At 35.7% G+C, this 23,998-nt stretch overlaps 1 protein-coding gene across 1 annotated transcript in view; it reads left to right on the forward strand.

Annotated features, from left to right (window-relative positions):
• LOC112454266 (monocarboxylate transporter 3-like) overlaps positions 1–23,998 on the forward strand; it is a 77,664-nt gene continuing 53,666 nt past the window's right edge. Inside the window, exon 1 of the mRNA XM_025015557.1 lies at positions 1–1,873. Within this exon, the coding sequence (XP_024871325.1) occupies positions 562–1,873 (1,312 nt within the window). The 5' untranslated portion in view covers positions 1–561. The remainder of the gene's footprint in view (positions 1,874–23,998) is intronic.

Below are 23,998 nucleotides of genomic sequence, written 5' to 3' on the forward strand. Positions count from 1 at the left end.
AAAGAAAAAAACATTTGCAGTCACATCCGCTCGCCTGGCATCCGAGGAACCCTTAAAATCAGCGGTTATTAATGCTCCGTCACATTTTTCGTCGCAAATATCTCGAATCCTTTTTTAAAAAATTCAAACTCTTAAAATAAAACTTGAAAATTATTCGCGATGGTAGAAAGATTTCGGAGGAATTGACATCGCAAATTTTACTTTGATTTATTTCAAACGCATTCTCCAGTGGAAATATATAGAGTGAACGTCGTAAACGTCGGTGACACGTATAAAATATGCACAGTTACCACGAAGAGTACACGTATGCGCGTGCTCTGCGCGTATACCGCATCAAGAATACGACTCACTTACAAATGATATTTAAGTACTTCCGGCAGATTCTACTATCGACTGTAATACCTGCTATATCCGCACGAATACAAAACGTCGACATGGCAAGGCGGATTGCCAAACCCTCATCATCGAGGACCAGAGTTATCTATCCGCTAACGGATACGGGAAATAATTTTACTCAACAATGTGCTCGTTCGAGTGGACCGTAGAAATTCCTAGCGTAGCATGACGACACACAGACGGAATAAAATGAGGCACAGCAGTTCTTGGCCCGATCGAGCGCCACAGAAAGTGAAGGTGCGCGTCGATCCTTTATCTCGTGCCTTTACCATCATCCCAACGAGCCGCGAAACGATATATCGATTGGAACAAACTGCACCGCGATCTAATTGCCTGGAAGAAGTCATCCTCTTAGATCGATGTGCCCCAGGAGGAGTCGCGTCCGTGATGATAAAACGAAGATTAATCGACGGAAGGCCGTCTATAAATAAGAAACCCGCAAATTTCTCGGAGAATTCATCCGACGTGAATAATGAGACGAAGAGTGTAAAGAATACCGGCCGATATTTCATACCGCGTAGTCTTTCTTTAATCGAGACAACTACAACTCATCAAAACTCGGTCATCGTGTTAGAGGAGAACATCGTCCGAGATCGATCAAGATGTAAGTCAGACTCGCTCGTAAAGATTAATGACGCAAAGACACGAGATATGAAAAGAGACTCCATCTTAAGAACCACATCGGATACAGATTTTTCAAAGTTGCTTTCGAAAAATTTACACGTCGAGGAAGAGCTCAAAGATACAGGCGCGCAACTGAAAAAGAAATCATTCACGGAAACGAACGCCTTTGATGTCATAGTAAACATAGCGAATGAGAGACAGCATACAGTCAGCATCGCGCAGACAAATAATTCACAAACGGGAGAAACGGATGAGGTGAGGGAGAAATATCAAACTACCGTTTCGCCCACGTCTTCCGCGAGACACGCATCATCGCCGCCGCACATCAAGGTGGTGGACTACGACGATTACGTGACGTCCGTGTCATTCTCGAAGAACGATCTTCATGCCTGTCCAAAATGCACGTCCGAGGGTGTTCTTCGCTCGCAGATCGATCCCTTTCGTTTCCCCTCGCAGAGCAAGAAAAACGACGATCCGACGATGATGAACGCACGCGGTGTTCGACGCGATAATCTGACCGGACGCGAAAAAACGGAAGCGCGCTCTGAGAAGAATCAAAGCAAAGATATTTGGATTGGGAACCGCCTAATCGGAGAGGCAAGAAACGTGGATGGCAAAAAATTGGAGCAACAAGGAAGAAACAACGATTTGTCGCCGATGCGACCGGCAACGGACTTCAAAAAGGAGGCTACTTTGAGGCGACATTATTATCCCGAGGGAGGTTGGGGATACGTCATTGTCACGTGTTCGGTACTAGTGCATTTCATCGGAGTAGGTCTGCAACTTGCCGCGCCCGGATGCTGGCACATCACGGCTGAATTGAAATTTCGACATCCCCCGCTGCATAGTGCAGGTAAGAGGTCATTTGATATTCTTAATGCATCGAAAATCAACTCTATAAACGTTCAAAACTTGCAATAGAGGTAGTATTTCACGTACAATATAACAAATAATAAATGCAAGTCTCGATAAGTTCGATTAATTAGCTCTCTGTTTTGGCGATATGTGTATCACATCAGTATTCCAGTGTTAATCATTAGTGGCCATCAACAACGTGCTAATTATGAAATATAAATGCAAATTTAACGCAGATGTATTTATGAAAATTTTGGTCGCTCATAATATTCTCGGATAAATTTCAAATAAATCAGAATTTTCCAAATTTAAGTAAACCGTAGTTTATGACGGTTTCTTGAAAGAATGTTTTATTTTTTTTTTATTACACATTTTTGGTTAAAATAATGTTACACCTTTCGTCCTTTTCTATACTTTACTTGTGTGATATTAGCATTTTTCGCACGTTTCCTCGTGAACTAATAGCGCACTATTTATCACCATAGGAGGTAAATCTCGGCGATGATAGGATCCTAATTCTGACCTGGATATGTCTTCTTACGGATCGTATTTTGATCACGTTTTATGTAACTATACATACACTCAACCCCTCTCAAACGTGGTCGTATCATAAATTATATTCCTGCTGCGATACCCAAAAGTACTGTGGACACATACACTCATACACACACATACACACACGCACATACACACATAGAGAGCAAACCAAAGAGACGAAAGCTCGAAAAACCCAGATTTTCGATCATTGTGCGAGCCTCAGATTCTATCTATCATATTTGTCATTTATGTTTCATATAAGATTTAATAAAAATGTATACATGTACAAAATTATTAAAATAAAAAATTATTTCAAATGAATCTTGTATATAGTAATAATAACAATATCTAGTAATAAAAGATTATGCATTTGCTCAAAAATCTATAAGTTTCTAATCTTTTAAATTTTTTATTTAGAGTTTCTAATAAATTTCATGTTCTGGTGATATCTTATGCGTCTTTGATAAAATGATATAAAAAATTGTATATATATCATTATTAATTAGTAGTTAATTTGTACATATACATTTTTTTAATTGTTCAAAATTTTTAGCGCATATTTTTTATAAATTGAATATTTTTATAAAATAACGACAGAATATCTTCATTAAACGTTATATACCAGATATCATTCTTTACATAATATCAAATAATAATATTAAAAATTATTTATCAGGGATTCTTAAGATAAAATGTAGGTTATACTCGATACTTTATATAACTTGGCAAAACTTTAACATATAACAATAAAATACTTGTAAAAGTTTTACCTCAAACGAAATCTGCTATTAAGTTACATTAAAAGGAAATAATGCTTACTATTTCTAAAGAAACTCAGCAACTGTAGTCGAAGTTGGAATCAAAGTTATACCCGACTTTGCACCTCTGACATACATTGATTTTCTTGTCGCGTTTTCTAGGGACCAAGTTCCTGTATAGATTGACCGCAATTTATTTATTTTGTCATGTTCGAAATGCAGTTTTTACAATCTCTACAGTATCTTTTGATTCTGAAAAAAGTAAAGTATTTCTTTCGATGCTACTTTTCATCAATACTACACGGAAAGGAACTGATGTATTAACAACATTAGCTAACGACAGTGTAATTGAAAATAATCTTATTCATTGAATAACAATATTAATAAAAAACAAATAACATTTTATTAAAACAAGAGCGTATTTGTTTCACTAATACTATTATTGAATTAACAACAAAGTTATTTCCAATTAGACTGCTGTTAATACGAAGTATAGAAAATAAGAGTACCGAATAAATCGAAACAAATAAATCTTTTAATATCAATAATAAATAAAAACTAATAAGTCTGTGATAAAAGTAAAAAAAAAAGTACAAAACAAATCAAATTTCAAATTTTTGTCAACTGAGATCACAATTCCTCAATTAATAATAAAAAATTCAGTAAGCTTCTCCAGCAGTAGCAACTTTCTCCCATATTTCCTAGCGTCATCACTTATTCCGAAAAGGTACAGACACTTTTCATCCGGCCCGTACTATTTTCGGGATTAATGCATACGAGAGTATCTACCAGTATCTACTGTGTAACAACGTAAAATGTACGTGCGAGAAAAATCAGGACAACGAATCGACAGTCGAAACGCGTCGTGCGGCTCACGTTCAGCCTAATGCGTGCAAAGCATCGTTGATGCATCGACGAAACATCGCTGGATCTCACACATTGGGGACAGTTCTCGTTTGAAATCCACCGATGTTGTTGGTATAACATAATACTGAGATTAATTTTGTACCAGGTGTATTCTTTTTCACGATAAATCCAATTACAAAGGTGAAAACTAACGAATAAATAACAAAAGTGTGGGACTGTTACATTGAAAAAGTGTTTTACATTCCTAGTGTGTATTTGTGCCATTGTTGCCACGCTGCACGATATTCGTAAATCGACATCTACTAAATTTCACTCTGGAAACAGATAAAAGCACGAGATAAACGTACTACGAACACCCATCTTTTATAGAAGAACTACTTAAATATACGATAAGGATCGCATTGTTCGTGACTCATTTAAATATCGCAACAAGTAACGCGACGGCGCGTGACGTAACATAACTTGGTCTCGAACATCGTGTCTCAGCACGAAAATTCAGCAGCTTAGACATTCGCCTCGATTGTGCAAGTTTGAAAGAGAAACGAGTTTGAAACGAACCGGACGAAATGGACGAAAGAGCTAACTCGGCGCGGGCGCTACGTGAGGAACCCGCATATCGCAAACGTCGCCGCTCTTACAGCGCGGCTGTGAGCGAGGAGAATTCGCTCGACGAAGATGACGGCGACGAAGAGCCGGAGGAAGAGGAATCCTATCCCCATCGTGACGATGCAGCGCGGACGCGTTGCTGCCGGCAGCAACGCGAATGCAACGCGCGGAAAATATCCGGTGTGGAATCCGAGACCCGCTCGTCGACCGAGAGTCTCGTTTCGAAACGGGCGTCGACGAGAGAGTCTTCCGGCGACATCGCGAAATCATGGAGCGAGATCGAGCTGCCCGAGTTGCTCTTGGCGCATCCGGAGATCCTATCGCGTATGATGCGGTGCCATTGCTTCCTGCCGCAATTCACCGCGTGCCAATGTCGGTGCGCACAGTGTCAGTACCAGCGCCGGAAGATCTCGTCCACGTCCTCGTGCTTCGCCAGGGATTCCGTTCAAGGTGTTGGCGCGAAACGGAAGGACTCCGGTAACTCCGTGTCGACCTGCCAGAGCTTTCTGCCGCCGTCCTCCGGTAGAAACTCGGCCGGCAGCCTCTACCATGGCTGCGTCGACATCGGGGACAACGGGGCGACGATTCAGCGCCGGCACTCGATCGCCGCCGCCGCCGGTCCGATACCCCATCGTCGGTACTCGGATCAAACGTACTCGTTGCGCGGCTGCAAGATCGGCCGCGCAGATAATCGCAGACTCTCCGAGCAGCCGCTCGTCGATGATGCAATCGGAAAATGCGAAAGCACCACCGGTGCCGCGGAACCAATCATCGCCGGCAATACCCGTCCGCGAACATTTCCGAAGGCGATAGCCCGCGCGACACAATCGATCACCCCGCTTTATCCCGAGAATTCGGCGTCTGTCGATATTAAAGATTCGAAAAATAGCGAATCCCGAATTGCTAACGAATCGAACAGTGACGCGCGTCTCGTTGCCAGCGGGAAAAGTGCGAGCGCCAAAGCCGCTTTAACCGGTCGTAAAAATAGCGCCATTCCGATTACGTCGAAGATGATGAGGAGGCGATTCTCCGAGCAACTAATTCTCGAGGGAGGCCTCGGCAGCGTCGGCGAATCTGAGAATCTATTCGATCAGCTCGTGGAGAACGTGGAGGAGGCAGAGGAATCTTTCACCGCGATAAACGCTCGAAAAAAAATCATGCTCAATAAGCATTACTACCCGGAAGGCGGTTGGGGATATGTTATTATCATAATAACGATTCTCGTGCACCTAATCTCTCACGGGCTGCAACTGGCGTCCGGCTTGCTGATGAGCCCGGCGATGGCGCGATTCGAGCAGACGGTTGAAAACTCAGGTACGATCTACGGAGCATTATCGACCGGCCTGATAATCAATCTTCGCACTAATATATATATTTCATAGTTTGATAAGACATGTGTCAATCATAACGATAAGTGAACTTATAAAAAGAACATGTACAATTTGTGAAAATTGCGTTTCCATGCTTTGATTGCACATTCATCATTAAATGTTCCTTTCATCATACATTAATTACAAACGCGATTGACACGTTAAAAATAATCAGAATCAAACTGTCACATTTATGCAATTAGCGTCAAAAATGTATTACAAGAATTTAGGTCATAAATGACGCGTGACGATGCGTATAAGAAATGATTAATTCCCATCGCGCGTGCACTCTCGAACCGCAAAAAAAAATTAATAACGACTGTGCTTGAAAGATTACTTTCGAAAGATATATCTTAAGAAATTTACTCGACGTTCGTAATCAAAAATAATATGGTAAGACAGGAGCATCTTGATATATATCTCATTTCGCGTCATAATTAACCAAATCCAATCAAAGCCAACGTGCCTTTGACGTGCGCGCGAAATCAGGCGAACTGACCTCTTCCCCACAGAAACTGATCTATCACAGTCGAGTGAGTAATCGAAACGCGGTGAACATATATTACGTCACGTTACGGTACTCGTTAATATGCAAATGTACGCCACCCACGATTAATGTCCGGCCGAAGACACGTTGTTCTCTGGCAAAACTTCACGAAACTTTCAGCAAATTGTGAGAATACTAAACTTGCAAAAAGGATGCCAAGATGTGCAGCGTGTAAATCGATTCGACACACCTGCAACAACTGTCGTCCAAACGGTGAATTGCGCTAGAGCCTAGAGCAGCGGCGAACAAATTTTGCCTGTATCTTACGATCTGCAATCTAGAGCACGCGTCTACATGTATGTAAAGTGCTGTACGATGTAAACTCCGTCCGTTAGTTACGTCGCCGATTAGATTAGCGCTAACACTGATCCAAATGTCTATTATATAATAAACAATATTACTAAAATAAATGTAAGATCATGAATATGACAAAATCATTTAATATCATAATTTTAGCAATAGATGCATGGATATTTATAACTGCTTCTTGTTTAAAATGCATAGATGATACGTGACGTTGCAATGAATAAATTAATACAAATTATTTTTATTTCAATTACAGAATCTTATAAATATTATTTTTGCACTCATAACTTCTCTCTTTGCAACTTACGTTTGCATTATATTTTCGATGTTTTATTTATTTATAAAAAACTGCTAAAATTTCAATTTTTTTCGTTCCCGGTATAAAATCGTGTGCCGCGAAGTAGATTTTTGTGCGTACTTTAATTCTGTAAAAGGATTTTGCCATTCTGTAAAGCCAATTCAAAGATTACTTAAAATAAAAAAATGTCGGTTACTGCTGCCACTATAGGATCCCCTTTGTTTTTTTATAAAAGAAACTTAGGATATATATACCACAAGATAACGCATTAGTTATTATTTTAAATTTTAATTTAAAAATATTTTAATATCATCCGTAAAATCAAGTAGATTTTCGATGTATAATAACAGAGGAGGTGTATCCATATTTATGACACGATTTCTTAACGTACCGAAAGTTGTCATAAATGCATAAATTATAATTAATCAGAAACTATTTGTCGACGGGAACATTTAATCACACGGAAATTTGAAGTATATAATGGAAAATGGAACGAGGTAACAACTCACCAGCGAGAAGTATTTAATCGGATGGTAAATTATTCGAAAACACTTCACCGAGATGAACATTTATCGAAAAGAAAATTCACAAAGAAAAGAAAATTACTCAACGGAAAACTTTTTTGAATTATTACACGAAAGATTTGATATCGCTTGAGCTGCGATTTGGTTGATTTGATTTGGCTTGACCGTGTCCAATCATAACTAGGTTAATATTCTTTTCAATGAATTTTGGATTCGATAGAATCTCCGTTCCACCATTTCCGTTTCAATAAATTTCCCATTCGAATTCTTGCTTTCCCGATCGATTTTTATTTAGGTCAATTTATCTTTAACCAATTTTTAATTCAATAAATTATTGTTATTCACTTTTGCATTACGAATGAAATATATTTTCAATAAATTTTCTCGATAACTCGCCCGATAACTCTTGTTATTTCGCTGAATTGCGTTCCGCGAATTCTCTGTATACCAAGTATTATAGCGTGAGTAATTTTGCAAGTATGAAAACGACAAATATTTTCCTAGCCAAGACCTACTATGAGATCGGACAAGTTTAGTTGCGCGTAAAAACTTATTATAAGATCCTTAGAAAATTACTACATACATGCTATATCTACATCATGCTTGATAAATTCTTAATTGACTGTAACAAATCTAATGCCGTTAAATAAATCGTAACGAATTGATCCTGGCTTCCCGGCAACTCAAATTTTCAACCGTCACGCAAGCATGGTTATTTACGTTCAAATGGAAATTGCAAAAAAAATATATAATTTTGAAACTAAATTATTATTAAAGTATACGTATGTGCACAATTAATATACATAATGCTCGTGTGTATGTAATATCTAATAATATCATTTCATGTAAATTTCTTTTAAATATAGTATAAATACAATAATCGACGTAAAAATTTGCGCACGGCGATATTTATTTTATAATAAATAGATATATAAAATCAGAAAGTATATGTCATATAATATGTGTCATATATTAAAAAAAGACAAGATCGCTTGATATTCTATCGACCATACATTTTCTGAAGCAGATAATGCAACCCTCTTGCCTATAGACCGTTTTATCAGCTTATACTAACTTACCGACAACTCAGATCCTACGTACGTTTACCGAGAGTTGATCTTTTTGCGAAATTCTATTTCAAACAATAATGGTATTATATATTTACAAGAAAGTAAATCATAAATTATACCATGACCTAATCTCGTTTTGAATAAAACAAGTTTATTCATATGCACGTAAAACTAATAAAGCAAACTAACTAAAGCTATTCTGTAGTTATCCTGTGGGTTACCACATCTCTAACTGAGCAAATTACATTCTCTCGACAATAATGTACGATATTCTATGCATATTAAGAGTTACGCGCAAATACATAATAACTTTTATTTAAAAATTATAATAATATGTTAGTAAATATTTATCTTCGTGTCTTCATAAACATATTCACGTGGCTGATATTGTAGATATTAAAATTATTATAATAAACATTAGAACTACTAAACCGGTCAAAATAACTGATTTGTATTTTTTTAATTACTCAAATTTATAACGGTGCATTTTCTGAGATTTTCCATGACTTTTGTTGCAATAAGTATATGAAAAAATTGATCAAATTACTTTACTTAATAGCAAATAGCAAAAATTAAATAGCATACTTAAATAGCAAAAATTATTCATCGACAGTTCAAATTTTAAATCATATCTAGTTACTATCGATGACAGCAACTTAAGAAAATCTAATATTATCGCTATAAAAATCGCCAAGAGTAGGTATAAATAGTTAATAATCTAGTGTGATTTTTCACTTTTACGACAACCACTAGCCAGTCATTAAATTTTATTGTCTCTCGTCAAGTGTCATAAAGAACCGTTGTCAGTCAACGCTTCATCAAATACGTCCTTTTATATTCGCGATAAACTTTCGACTACCGTTCTAGATAAAGATACTTTTGTTTTATTCAAGCTTGATTTGTGTTTATAGAATTTAACGACATCATGTTGGGAAAGACATCGTGTATTCAATCTCAACACAAGAAGTATTTGTTTAATGTATTAAATAAATTTGTTAAAATATCTAGCTTTAAACTATTAAAAAAAAATAAAGTTTGATGCAAAATACATTCGAATCTAACAGCTGTATTAAAACCTTTATTAATCGCCCGTACAAATATCGCAATAAAACAATACTTTTTCATTTACATCGCCTATCAAATCTAAAATAAAATGAGAATAAATAAATTGAATGAAATATTGGCTTTGATACAAATTGATAGTAAACGGTTATTAATTGCGGGAATTGATCATGCTCAGCTATTAACTGACAATAAGCTAATAATTTATAGAAAATAATCGTTTTTCGATGGAACGCGGTGACACAGAAAATACAAGTATCTCGCATTGCTAGCTGCCGACTTGAATCTCACTATAATACACAAAAGAAAATACAGCGCCCTGTAGTCTGACATATGTACCAGACAGTTTGGCTTCTACAAAATATTTAACGAAACATTTAATAAAATATTATTAAATAATTGTACGACGCGGAATATTCCGTTCAGTATACATATTTGAAATTTATTTCGATAAATGAGTTATTGCACATGCGATTCGTTTTGTGAATTTGTTAGCGTCGGTTAAAATAACAATTAATTCCACTTAATTGAAAAATCTGTTTAAAGAAGAACTATTGTTATTTAAACACTAATTAACAATACTTTAAAATTTACTTTTAAATCTTTTAATGACAAAAAATTTGAATGATAGATTTAATTATTCCATTTAATAAGCATTATTAAACAAATTGTTTAAAGAATAAAATTTATTCTCGTTTTAATAAAACACCTATTTATATAAATTACTTTATAATTATTGTTATTTTTTTTTAATTTTTATCCAAGAGTTACATTTAAATATAAAGCACTTTATGAGTGTAAAACTGTGCACTTAAGAATTATCCACCTTATTTTGAAAGCTTGCGTTATGCGCGTTATAATTTCTCCGCGATAGAATCAACAACAATATGCCAATTATTAGCAATAAATAGTTTCAGTTTTTAGTATGACTTTAATTATCTTATGCATAATAATCATCATATGCATATAATGCTTGCGCTTTTGTATAAACTCTTAATAGAAATACTCTTAAAAGTTATATATATATATATATATATATACATATATATATAAGATAACTGCAAAATTTTTTTAACGGATTATCGCGCGTAGTCGTTGATAAATTACTAACGCAAGTAGTTAAAAAGAATTTAATAGATCATTTCGAATACACGAATGGCAAAAAGAAATTCCTGATAGAAAAGATATAAAGGGTATATATAGAAATACTCCGCATGACATCTGTCAAGGCTTAAATTTATCACGTTTAACGATGCCTGACTCGAATGTGTTTCTTTTCGACGTGCAACAAAAAGAAATTGCGAGAATAAGTGAGCAGCTTGTTGCGAGTGTGACTAATGATGGTCTAAGAGACACGGCCGTCGAACAAATCGATACGCGTCGCCTCACTTTGCCGAATCGCGCGAGCGAGCAGTGACAAATGCGTCTCATCCGTTGTGAATGTAAAGTACTTCAGATTAGCAGATAACCGTAGTTTGCTGTCTGCAATCACACCCATATTTGCATTTTTTTTAATTATTTTGCTTACCAGACATGCCGGAAATGAGAAATCACGGTAAAATATAAAATAATAATGGGATATATGTATGTATAATGATATAGTAGTAAACACATATAAAATTTATACGTGAAACTTCATACATGTACATGTAAACGTATGCAGTGGAAATTGCATAATGTTACTGTGTTTCATGCTGTTTTTGGGGGTGAATAATGTTAAGAACACTATTGACTATTTAACAAGGGTTTTACTGCTATATCTGTTTCGTTACAAAATTCCGCGTGCGTGTGGCTGCCGCCATGTCTAATAACCAACTCTCTCTTTCTTCTTGCGCGGCTGGCGCCTCGACCGCTCTCGCAGCGCTACCTCTGAGCCTTCATTAGAACTAGATTCATTTTCCCAATCATGAACACATGCCGTGTCAGAAGTCTCGTTATTTTCATGAAATAAATATTCGCAATAAATCGCGATATATTTTTAGAAATAATCTACGTTTCGCATGCTCTATATATATCTCCCTTTTCATTGATCTAATTATTACTTAATCAATCAATATTCGCGCATATTGCTACACGCAAGATGCATCTAAATGTGTATGAAATGGCAAATAAATCGTAGCCACTTGACGTGCATTAGCGCAATGATTAATTCATCATCAAGTTATTGAATTACTAATTGCTGTAATACACATCCCAACGGTGGACACTTGCATAATTATGCAGCACATAATTATCTGAGTCACGCTACGAGGAGACACGAGACCTCGAGTAACATATCCAAAAGACTTCATAGACAGCGGTAACAATCATAAAACCGGATATGCTTGTATCGAGATGATATACTATGCACGAGAGCGTGCAACTAGCGACTGGAAAGCTGTAAATTAAAAATTATAACAACGCGAGATAAAGATACGTAAATAACAGAAATATTAGAAGAAGCAACGAGCGTAAAAAAGTAAATATATAAAGTTATAATGCACCATCCAATAGCTACGAGAAGACAAAGGATATCCGAGAAAACAATTGTTATCAACTGTCATGTTGACAACATAGTACACTCTTATATTGAAAAATGAAAATGCTATAGGGAATGAAGTAAATGCGAAGACAAATTAAAATAACACATTGAAAGATCTTACAAATGCACCCGATTACAATTTCATTTCGTTTAAAATTAGAGATAACTTTGTTGAATTGATTAATCAATCAAGATTGATAACAGCGTAAATAGTTTAAAAATATAATTATTCTATTTCAAAATGGATTATTATAATATTATTTTATCTCATAAATAGAGATAATAATATGTGAATGCAATAACATCTATTATAACAGGTATTATTGTAAATTGTATATAAATCTGTGTGCAAAAAAGTAGCAAGGATTAATTGTTGTCCGATAATCCAAGCAAATTTTATCGAAGCGTGTGTATCAAAAATTATATTAAAAAATTATACCATAAAAATAGTTGGAGTTATAAGTTTCAGGGAAAAATTATATATAAAAAATATGTTTAAATTACAGGATTATTTTCCACGACTACCGCGTGGCAATTTGCGACCATCCACTCGGTTATGAATGCGCAGCTACAAAATTCAACGAGTCAGACGAACGCATCGCTCGCGAATCGCGTGCATAAATGTGTGCAGACATCCTGTCGCTTGCACACGCCGCGCCGTCGTAAACTTGAATATCTCGCGAATCGGCGATGCGGTTTCTAAGACAGAAGAAGGACGCAGCTTGCGCCATTGATTCATTCTAGCGCGAATGCACGCGTCTTTTTCTCAAATGCGGGCGTCTCCCGCCTTCTCGTTCTCATAAAACTTTATTGAAACTAGTGTTTCTCTCGTACGCACGAAAGTTTATAGTTCGCAAATATGCCGGCCGTACGACGGCAAATGAAATGGAATCGGCGAGGTCGGTTAATGACATCCGAAAACATGTCCGCGATGACGTCGCGTCGCCACGAACTCTCAGTCGACCGCGCCTGCCGAATCCAGTTTTACTTTCATTCGGTGAAAGTGGTACCCCCCTGGCCGGATCTCCGCGCTCGCAACGAGTTTATCGGACGCGTGCACTTTTTCCCTGTTCCTTTCTTCTTCCTCCACCATCGCAACGTAGTGTATTCGAGTAATAAACATTCCTCTCTCGATACCCTCCCGGAACAATATCGTCTCTTTCTACAGTCGCGACACTGGCGCTGTAGCAATTTCTGCAACATAATTTTTTACGGACCTCCCGAAAGTGTGGTATTTATACGTTATACGTGGTATTTAATACTAATTACTCATTCACTGACATTAATTGTCTTATATATGACAGATTTTATATACCTACAAAACTTGGTTTAAATAACGATTATGTAATTTAATTCAAATTTTAATAGTTTCAAGATGTACACAAAATAAACTTTTTATTGTTTAGAAATTAATGCTTAGATCTTAATCATTAAAAAATTAAATTCTCTTACTTAGAGCAAAAATAAATCGTAATTAATTCTTGTAACACAACAAAATTATTAATCCATATATAAAATATTATATCCAACAATGTCAGAAATATCAAACATCTCTAACTTGTAACTGATTACGTCTAAAAATAACTCATATTTATATTTTATCTTTTTTGATAATTCAACATCGAAAAAATTCCATCAAAATTCAAGATCAAATCAATCCTAATGTAATATCTGTGTAAACCGCATCGCAATTATGAGTATAGATTCCACATTTATTGGAACGCCTGACGCAAGGGAAAACATCTGGAATGTTTCCTGCCTTTTCCATCGATGTAATTGGAACCGTACATCGAGACAGAAAAAGCAGAACGATTTAAGCTATGCAAACCGGCAATTTCGCGATATGTAAACGTACATATATGCAAGACCAGTACTATTGTTCCTCAACACGAGCGCGGCATTTAATCTCGGTCTCATTTGATTTTAGATGAAAGAACCCTACCGACAAATTCTTCCGAGGAAAACTCCATTTCATTCAACTTCTCTACACTTGTCCACAGTGTCCACATACACATGCATACTGACGACACTCGCAGTTCTTACACTTATTTCCATTGAGACTTGGAAAAAAGATTTGCCACAGATCAAAGTTCTCACGAATGCGAAAATTTCTTCTTCAGACTTGATGAATAATCGAAAAACTCCGATTTCCGAAAACGGTCCTTAAATTTGACAATATTGGCCAATAGATAAAAAATTGACAACAGTGACTGTAGGATCTTAGGTCTAATTACTAATAATTTTGCTCTAATTACCACTTATCTATAGTTACAGTTTTATTGTTATATTTTTAATTTTGTAATGATATTTTCAAGAAAAAATTTTAAAAATATCTTTTTATAAAAAAGAGAATATTTATTGATTTAAAAATTGCGAAAATGATTTTATTTTCCAAAAACGATTAATCATTTTTTGAACGTAAAACGCAAAATTATATGGATCTAGCTTGTGAAATGATACTGGACAGAACATACCTATTTGTATCTTTGCGAAACTCGCGCAGGACTTTCTTTATGTCAGTTTTTGTAAATTGCATCCCCAAGACAGCACTCACATCGCTCTCGTAGTCTATATAGTAGTCTAGTGTGTCGCTCGAGAAATCGCGCAATAAGATACGGGAAACTACCGCTCGTACGTCGATGTTTCAACAGTGTAATCCTGAAGCGGTTTGTTTAGGATCATCGTCAACACAGACTTCAGGGAAAAAACAAGTATCCCAACGAGAAGAAAATTCTTTAATTCTGAGAGTAATTTGTTAAATTGACATACACGAATTGTACGAAAGTATATAATTTCCATCGAATTTATACTCCTTAATCATTGTTTATTTACAATAATTAAAATAATTGTCATCAAACATAAATAACATATACATAAAAGAAATATATAAAAATTCTAATTTTTTAATTGAATAAATCTGTAATTATTTTCTAAAACGTCATATATATGTTGTATTATTATATTATCATAGAATAGTATTACAATGTTATATTATGAGTTTAATAATTAATTTTTGATATGCGCGCCGACAGAAATTCGAACAGGCAGACAATAAATTTTATTAATTGGACTATTAGCATTGGAAACGATTCGACGAAAATCGATTTGCCAATCGCACATATATTTGATCGCATATTGATGAGTCAGAGTGCATGCCGATGGCACTTTAAGAACTCAGCGGAATATAAGGAACGCTTTACGAGGAACACTCGCCAGCGGTGACGTTTATATCGGAGGAACGGTCTGGCACGACGATGGAAACGTGCTGACGTACGTCGCCCGGTATACAGGCGAAGATATAATTACGCCATATAATTTATGTAACCCATGATACACGCGCCGCAGTGAGAAAAGAGCGCGCGCACCAAAGAAAAACACATGACACATGGATGAACCTTCGCAGGGGCTGCCATTCTATTTTTTTTCCGTCTGTACTTTCGCTTTGTAAAGACGTTCCGAACGCCCGTAAAGTCCGAACTCTAAGCTCTGTCGCGGAGGAGCAGATGCCTCTCGAATCTGTCGTCCTAAAGTCGCGGACGTACGACGTCAGTGACGCGTGACAGACGCATTTCTTTCGTTATTCCTCGCGCTTCTTCGCGATCGCGTTCCGCTCGATGCGATACCCGTTGCCGTCAAAGTCACGAAAACGAAAATATCGTGAATGAAAATCAACTCACACTACATTAAACCGGAAATTTATTTTTATATATAGATAAGTTTTAAAATACAAAATATATTGTTAATAATACAAATGTAACGAATTTAAAGAGTATTTAAAATTATTAAAAATTTTTTAATAATTTTAAACACTCTTTAATTAACTTCATTTTTTTAATTAATTAAAAAAGTGAGTTTAATTTTCTATAAGTATTTGCTGATGTACCTAAAATACCAAAAGATTAAACTATCCTCTTTTTCATTCCAGATAATCTTTTAATCATGGTTATTTGTATCTCTTAAATCGGGCCATAAATTGTTACACGTAATCCCTCCCCCCCTCCCGAAAATATTAAACTTATCTGATTTAAAATAAATTTACAAAAACTGCGATTTAAAATGTGTTGGCTTCTTACAATTTTAAACTTTGTTTTCACAATCTTCACCGAATATCGAGAGACTTTACTCCCACACCGAGATTTCTCGACAACGGAAGTCGCGAGTCAGCATCGCTATTACGAGCACGTGTCTCTCGTTCTCGCGTCTTTTACAAAATGGTAGGAATTTCAAAAAAAAATACTTTGCAGTCGTACGTCTATCACCTGCACTTTCTCATCACAGCGTTGTCCTCGTTCAACAAGCGAGGAATTTAAATGCACTTGTCAATTTCTTTGTGCAGGCCTCGCAAAATTTACGAAAATCTATAATAAACCAAATACTTCTGATAGCAATAAATAATTTAAAAAATTAATATTACAAAAAAAATGTTATTCAAATAAGATTTGGAGCATTAATAATTAATTTTTACTTCCAATATCTCTAGAAATAATACAAAGAAAAAACAAAATTCTATCTGTTATTATTTAATTGTTATCTATATTATTACTATACATTATATTTATACTTTATATTATCTATATATATTGTCTACATTATCTATATATATAGATATTTAATTATCTACAAACTTTCATACGCATCAGAATCAATATGACAGAAAAAATATAAAATTATATTACAGTCAAGCGTAAAAAAGAAAAATACGGATGAGACACTAATTCGTTTCTGAGAAAATCGGGATAACATAAATCTTATGATATTACCAATGCAATGTTATGCGCACACTCGTTCTCCTAAGGAATACCGATCTAGAAAATACAGGTGCAAGGACAGTGAGACTTGCAAGGCAATATAACGATATTGGCAATGGCGATGTGGTCTTTGCCAAGTGGTGGTGGTGCGAGCGACGACGATGGTGAGTATGGAAGGGGGTAGAGGGAAAGCCTGTCTCTCGTCGGAGCGTGGCATCAGTCGACGATATCGCGCGAAACTCTAACGTTCCACAAATCCGCCGGCCTTATACTTCAACAACAGTACTACACCTTTACACAGCTTAGTCAGTTACCTCATTTCGATCATCAGAAGATTACGCGTGATCCGATTCGCGAATCGTCGATTCTCCAAATTATTTCCGCGCTTCAAGTCGGAAGCAGAGTTTACGAAACGAGTTCGATTTTGTGACCTTTTCCCGAATATATTTTACTCTTTCTCTTCGTCTTCGCAACGCTGGATTCACCCAATCGAGAAACTCGCGCGGAGTTTCGCTCTCGCCGTGAATTTACGCGACCACACGAAATCGTAAATCGGTCACGAGAGACAAGCCTATTAACCGATCTCGGTAATCATTTTATAACGCATTCTTTGCTCGCTCGAAATTAAATGCGACCGAACGTTATCCGATACATATTCGTTTCGTCGTTCAACCTGCAGCTATTATCTCGGTACCGTTACCTCTGGGTAATCTTGCGACCGCGTGAAATCCTACACCGGTTATGATTTACGACTAAAAACAATTATTCTTATGATTGGCACGAGACTTATTCCTTTCAATTAGCTATAATGGTATTGATACGCGTTTGTTCGTTTACATTATAGCTCTTTAAATATCTGCATTGTGTGACCGAAAATCGGAAAACATGAATTCTATGTAAAGTATATTTATTATTTGTTTCTTCAAAAATACGTGAGTACACCTAAAAATAAAAATTAAAATTAAATAAGAATCAAATTATAGCATCTCTCTATTCGTCTTTTAATTACACAGGCACAAAAAAAATTGTCTTGGCCGAGACACTACACTAATGTATTCCCACGTATTTTAACCTGCTGAATCCGAATCCGAAGTCAGAATTGTCAGTTTGGCTCTCAGTTCCGAGCAAACCTAAAAAAAAGTGTTTGTTTCGTGGAGTTTTGAACTTTTTTTGAGGTTTGCTTGGAACTGAGAGCCAAACTGACAATTCTGACTTCGAATTCGGATTCAGCGGGTCAAAATACATGGAAATACACTAGTGTAGTGTCTCGGCCAAGACACTTTTTTATTTTTGTGTGCCTGTGTTATTTCTTACACTTACAATTAGTATTCCTCCACGCGATTCTTTTAATATCATTATCTTACTATAAATAGGCTTATAATCTCATTGATTTACAATAATTCAATGATTCTATTCATTAAACTCATGCATGACAAATAAAAAACAAGAAAACGATTCATGTAAATCGCGTATAACGAATCGTATTAGACAACGTTGTTTTTGCCGAAAAGTTCAACTCGATAATTCGTTCTTTCGGTAAACGATGGAGACTTTAGAGAACGGCGGCGAAACGTGTGCGCGCGGAGGCTATCGAGCGATGCATTTATAGACATAATAAATCGCGGTGCTGCACAATGAGAGGAGCTCACGCTGAGAATTTATTAAAATCGAGCGTTTAGAAAGCCCGGCCTCATCTAAGCGCATTAACGGGGAGCAAAACCGCCAATGGATCGATCCCACGATACAAAGGAGCAACGCGCGGTAATTTATAATAGGCTGATTCGCCGTGCGTGCCAAATTAATTCATCGTAATAACCCCCGGGGAAAGTATCTCACATCAGTCATATTTTACATAACACCCGGGCGTATCGCGAACAAAAAGTACGCGATTAATCTTGACTCCCAAACTTCCGAAATTGACAGTGGCATTGTCCGCGAGGCGACACACGTTTCATTACTCTTCATTTCGGATCAAGACTGAACTGATACGCGAACAAAAGAAAAATTAAAGAAGATCCTGTTATTGAATATAGCTCGAGACATTAATTCATCGTGACTGATATTAAAAAATGTTTCATTCCTTGTCATTCAAAATTAATGATCTACGCCGAACTAAAGTCGTGATCTATATAGAGATACTCCTTCATTAGCAAAAATTGACTAACAAAATAGTTTAAATAGCATGATTAATAGATTAATTATGATAATCAATCATAAAAATGTTGATATAGCGATAAAGAATAGTCGGGAAGTCAAGTTTCTCTTTCAATACATCAAGACAAAAAAATTTCACATTAAATATCTTAAAAACATAAATATATATTTACTGTTAAACTTTCATTATCTAATTACTTTCTAGTAATTGTTAACCAGAGATAATTGCTATAAGACATTAAGTAGAAAAAAAACGAGAAAAGGGAAGTAGCTTCTCCTGACTCCCCAAGATACGCGAAACGGTATCAAGAGTATAACAGGTGCGCTTCGTGCGTCGTCGTCAAGTCCAGCAAACGTTGGCGTGCAGTTGTCGTGAGGAAGAAACGCATGGGAAAAATGTACGCCGCTGTCAAGACGATCGGCAGCATGTTTCTGATAAAACGCGCGCGGTCTCACGCAGTGCCGATGCGTGCGACAGGAATGTATACGAACAGCACGATCGAAAACGATACGGGCACGTAGCCGCGAAAGAAATCGTTCTCCCGTCTGTGATGTCGATATCCCGCGCGCGATCCTGGCCGTTGCTGGACACGGCAGGCGAAAGAAGCTGTACGGTCTCCGTCAACGAGTCCCCGAAGAAGAAGAAGAATTATATGGCGGAAACCAATGACGGCGTGGACAAAAGCAACATTGCGGCTGTGCAACCGGAAAACAACTCTCAGGTGCAGGCGAGACAATTGTTGTGCCGACGCTATTACCCTGAGGGAGGGTGGGGCTGGGTGGTCACCTTCGTCGGCACTCTCGTGCATATTCTGGGACCAGGCCTGCAGTTCTCTATTCCTGCCACTGTCGCATTGCCCGCTAAAGTCAAATTCTATCACCATCCGTGGCATACAGCTGGTGAGTCAAGATTTTTGAACGATTGCGTGAATGTAACTCGTTACTCTGATACACAAGTAATCAAAATCGTATACGAATATAGCCGAATCTTAGTATTTTTGTATTTGATATTTTCATACATTTACAAATCTACAGTTTAATTGTAAAAAAATTGAACGCTGCAGTATTTTTAAAATCCTATTTCCTATTTTTTGATTCTTTTCGATTGCAGTAGGAACTGATGTAGATAACTATCTCATGACATTAAGACAGAGATCCCTTTTCAAATACTATCTTTAGTAATTAACACCTTGATTGCCATACCACCCATATTTAGATAACACGTAAATTTCCATAAAGGCTTCTTCACCCAATTGTGGATGACGGTTTTATATTTAGCTGATTAAAAATAACTTTACTAAATATTTAAAACTTTAAAGAAATAATTTGAATTATGAATATTAATTATAAATGATATTAGACATTAAAAAATAATAAAGTATTACAATAATATACTAAATTTAGTAAATTTAACGTCAAAATCAGCTCGACAATCAAAGTGTTAAAGCGCCAAAAGTTATGACCTAAACTGCAATTCTCATAAACTGAATTCTAATACTATTCATCTCTATCAATTATCGTAAAAGTGTCAAATTTATTAGAAAACAATTGAAAATTAAAGTTTATGTTAAATCTCTCCCCTGTGGCAAATCATCGCACGGATTTCCTATTCAAGTACTTTAATGGGCAAAGTCGAACCACTATCTCAGCCTCAAATCCTTATTTAACAGACAGTATCAAAGTGAAGTAAACTCGTTACTGGCATGCCAAAAGCTATAGTTAGTATGCGCCATAGCTAAAGTTGTACGAAATTAATCGTAAAACAGGTAATCAAGGATAAACCGTAGATAAGGATTGCCGATAAATTTACTTACAAATGGTTAAATATATAAATAGTAAACTGTGTTTATATCCCAGCCAAGTACGTTCGCAATTTGTAATTGTTATTGTGATTTATAAAATATAAAACCTACTTCAGAGAAAAAGATAATAAATTATACAGAATAATTTTATAAAACTTAGTGCACGTACTCTTATTATGTATTTTCTCTGTCAGCAAACGGAGCATTATTATAAGCAAGAAAAATTCCCTACAATAATACTGAATTTATGTGTGAATCAAATAACTGAAACATTATGTAAAGTGTGCATGTCTAAAATAAACCACTAAAGTCTTTACTTCGATATGGAGAGAGAGAAAGAGAGAGAGAGAGAGAGAGAGATTCCTTATTTTATAATACTTTTTGCTGTTAAAATAATAAATAAAAAATTTTAAGTAGTTGATCAAGAAACGCGGTAGTGTCTCGCGCCAAGCGGTCGGAAGCGAGACCGCACCGTGACTCTTTCACGCGATTAATATAACTTCTCAAGGTAATTTTTCAAAACTTACGCTTTTGTATTTGTATGTGCGTTATTTATATAAATTGCGAGCATAAAAGATTTTTTATTTGATTACCCCAGTTACGCTTCCAAAATTACAAAATTTCTCAACAAAATTTTACAATAAAATTCACACAAGAACGTATTATTAATTTAAAAAATGCGCAAAATTCAATTAATGCAGGAAATCTCATCAGGTTCAACAATTTCCCGTCGAAAGAGAGAGAGATATTACGAAAAATTTAATTTCTGTTGACAGAATAAGTCCCCTGGACTGGATTAATTTTTCATTATGACATTATTTAATGAATCGGTTATCATGAAGAAATAAAGAAAATTAAAATTTTTCGAAGAGTATGGGTTTCGCTCAGGTTTGATGTTGACCTATCTTTTGATGTATTGAACCACGATATAAATGTCCTTCCATCCATCGCTAATAATTTACCCCTACCTTTACAGCCTTATATTCCTTGTTCACCAAGCACGCGTCGCACCATGTGAGAAACGAGATTCTCGCGCGATGAAAGTTGCCGTGAAATTATCAAACTTATGAAAGATACATATTAGAGTTGTCTGAACTTGCTACTTTACTACAACGAAACGTAATATTCTCTATCGATCTATATATGCCTGGCAGATGAGCAAATAATGCTTTCAGCGCTCTTATCTATTGTATGCTTCTTTCACTTCTTTAAAAAATAAATTCTTTAAGTTGAAAAAAAAACAGTTTATGGTTTATCTCATTGTCGGATCTAATGGCGTAAATTTTGTAAGTTGACTGTATGATACGATAAATGCATAATATACAATAATTTTTTAGTATAAGTTATAAATTTTTACAGTGTTTCTTAACAAGTTCGTGTACTCGCTATAATATACAATTACAAATATAATTAATGTATTATTATTAATTATATCTCTCACATATTATTTCTTCCAATAAAATTGAATACTTCACTATCGCGGATATGTTAACTTTAAAACGTACGTATTTTATTGCAAAGCTAAGATACTATTTTTTTATATACGGTAATAGTAAGGAAATATTTCTTATCATTATTAGTATATAATATCACAAAGTTATTTCACATATTTCACATAACATAAAGAACTTACAGTAAATATCTCTATAAACAAAATACATATATTATTTCTATTAAAATTAAAATATATATTTGTAACATTTTATATAGTCAATTCTCAGAACTTAAAAAAAATTAAGATATATAATAAAAGATAAAAAATAAGATAAATCATACAGTCAACGTGCAAATATATAACAAACCAAAGTACCTATATGTATATGTAAATTTTAATATATATGTATATTTTATTCATATGCTACTTACATTTATTTTTTATTTTTTTATTTTTTATTTTTTATTTTTTATTTTTTTTATTTTTTTTTTATTTTTATTTTTTTTATTTAAAAGCGCAGATTACTTATTCTCTTATCTCTATTAAATTGGATACATGTGCGTCGGCGAGACCGAGTCGGATCTATCTTAATAGCCCCGTTTCGTTCATTGAATTTAAAAGTTAAAATTTTATTACATTTTACATCAGGTTTACATTTTACAGGTTTTACATTTAATTTCGCAAGCCGGAGCCTGCGTCTCCGTTCGTCCATAGCTATCGTTTGCCATGCTTCAGACACCGTTGAAACCGACCGGAGAGATCGATTGTCCAACATGCCAAAAATCATGTTGGATATTTCAACAGGCAGCTGTTTGATGATGTCCAATCTCTTTTGTATGAATATATCAAAATATGCAACAATTCTTCTAAAGGCTTCCATTGCTCGTGGTCTGTGACCTGTAGCCTTCGAGAGCCTAAAAGATAATGATAGCTCCGCAGTCGATGCTGCTATCTCCTTTCCCTCCTTTCCCTATCCGTCACGTGGCTACCCCGAAAATGGCGCGTTCTAATTGGCTGCCCTCCCCCCACCCTACTCCCCCCACTTTCCATCCCCCACCCCCTCCCCCAGAAATCATTTTCTCTCCGGCACTCGTACCGATCATACATCACGAGCAATGAAAGCCTTTAAAAGAATTGTTGAATATTTTGATATAGATATTCATACAAAAGAGATTTGATATCATCAAACAGCTGCCTTTTGAAATATTTTGAAATATCCAGCATGATTTTTGACATGTTCAATATGACCGATCTCTGCGGTCGGTTTCGAAGATTTCTGAAAGATAGAAAACGGTATGTAGTATACTATTTCTAGATTTATATATGCGTGCTTCCACCAAGTGTCTCACATTTCGACATAGAATGTCCGTGCTTAAAATATTTGTATCGCCGAATTTAATTAACGGATCATGATCATGATCAAAGACAAATCTCCGTTAATTAAAGTCGGCGATACAAATATTTTAAGCACGGACATTCAGTACTCCAATCGCTCGGAACATTTCTCACCATTGAGCA

The sequence above is a fragment of the Temnothorax curvispinosus genome, unplaced genomic scaffold, assembly GCF_003070985.1.
Source record: "Temnothorax curvispinosus isolate PA1 unplaced genomic scaffold, ASM307098v1 QBEX01004937.1, whole genome shotgun sequence".
Taxonomy (NCBI): Eukaryota; Metazoa; Arthropoda; class Insecta; order Hymenoptera; family Formicidae; genus Temnothorax; species Temnothorax curvispinosus.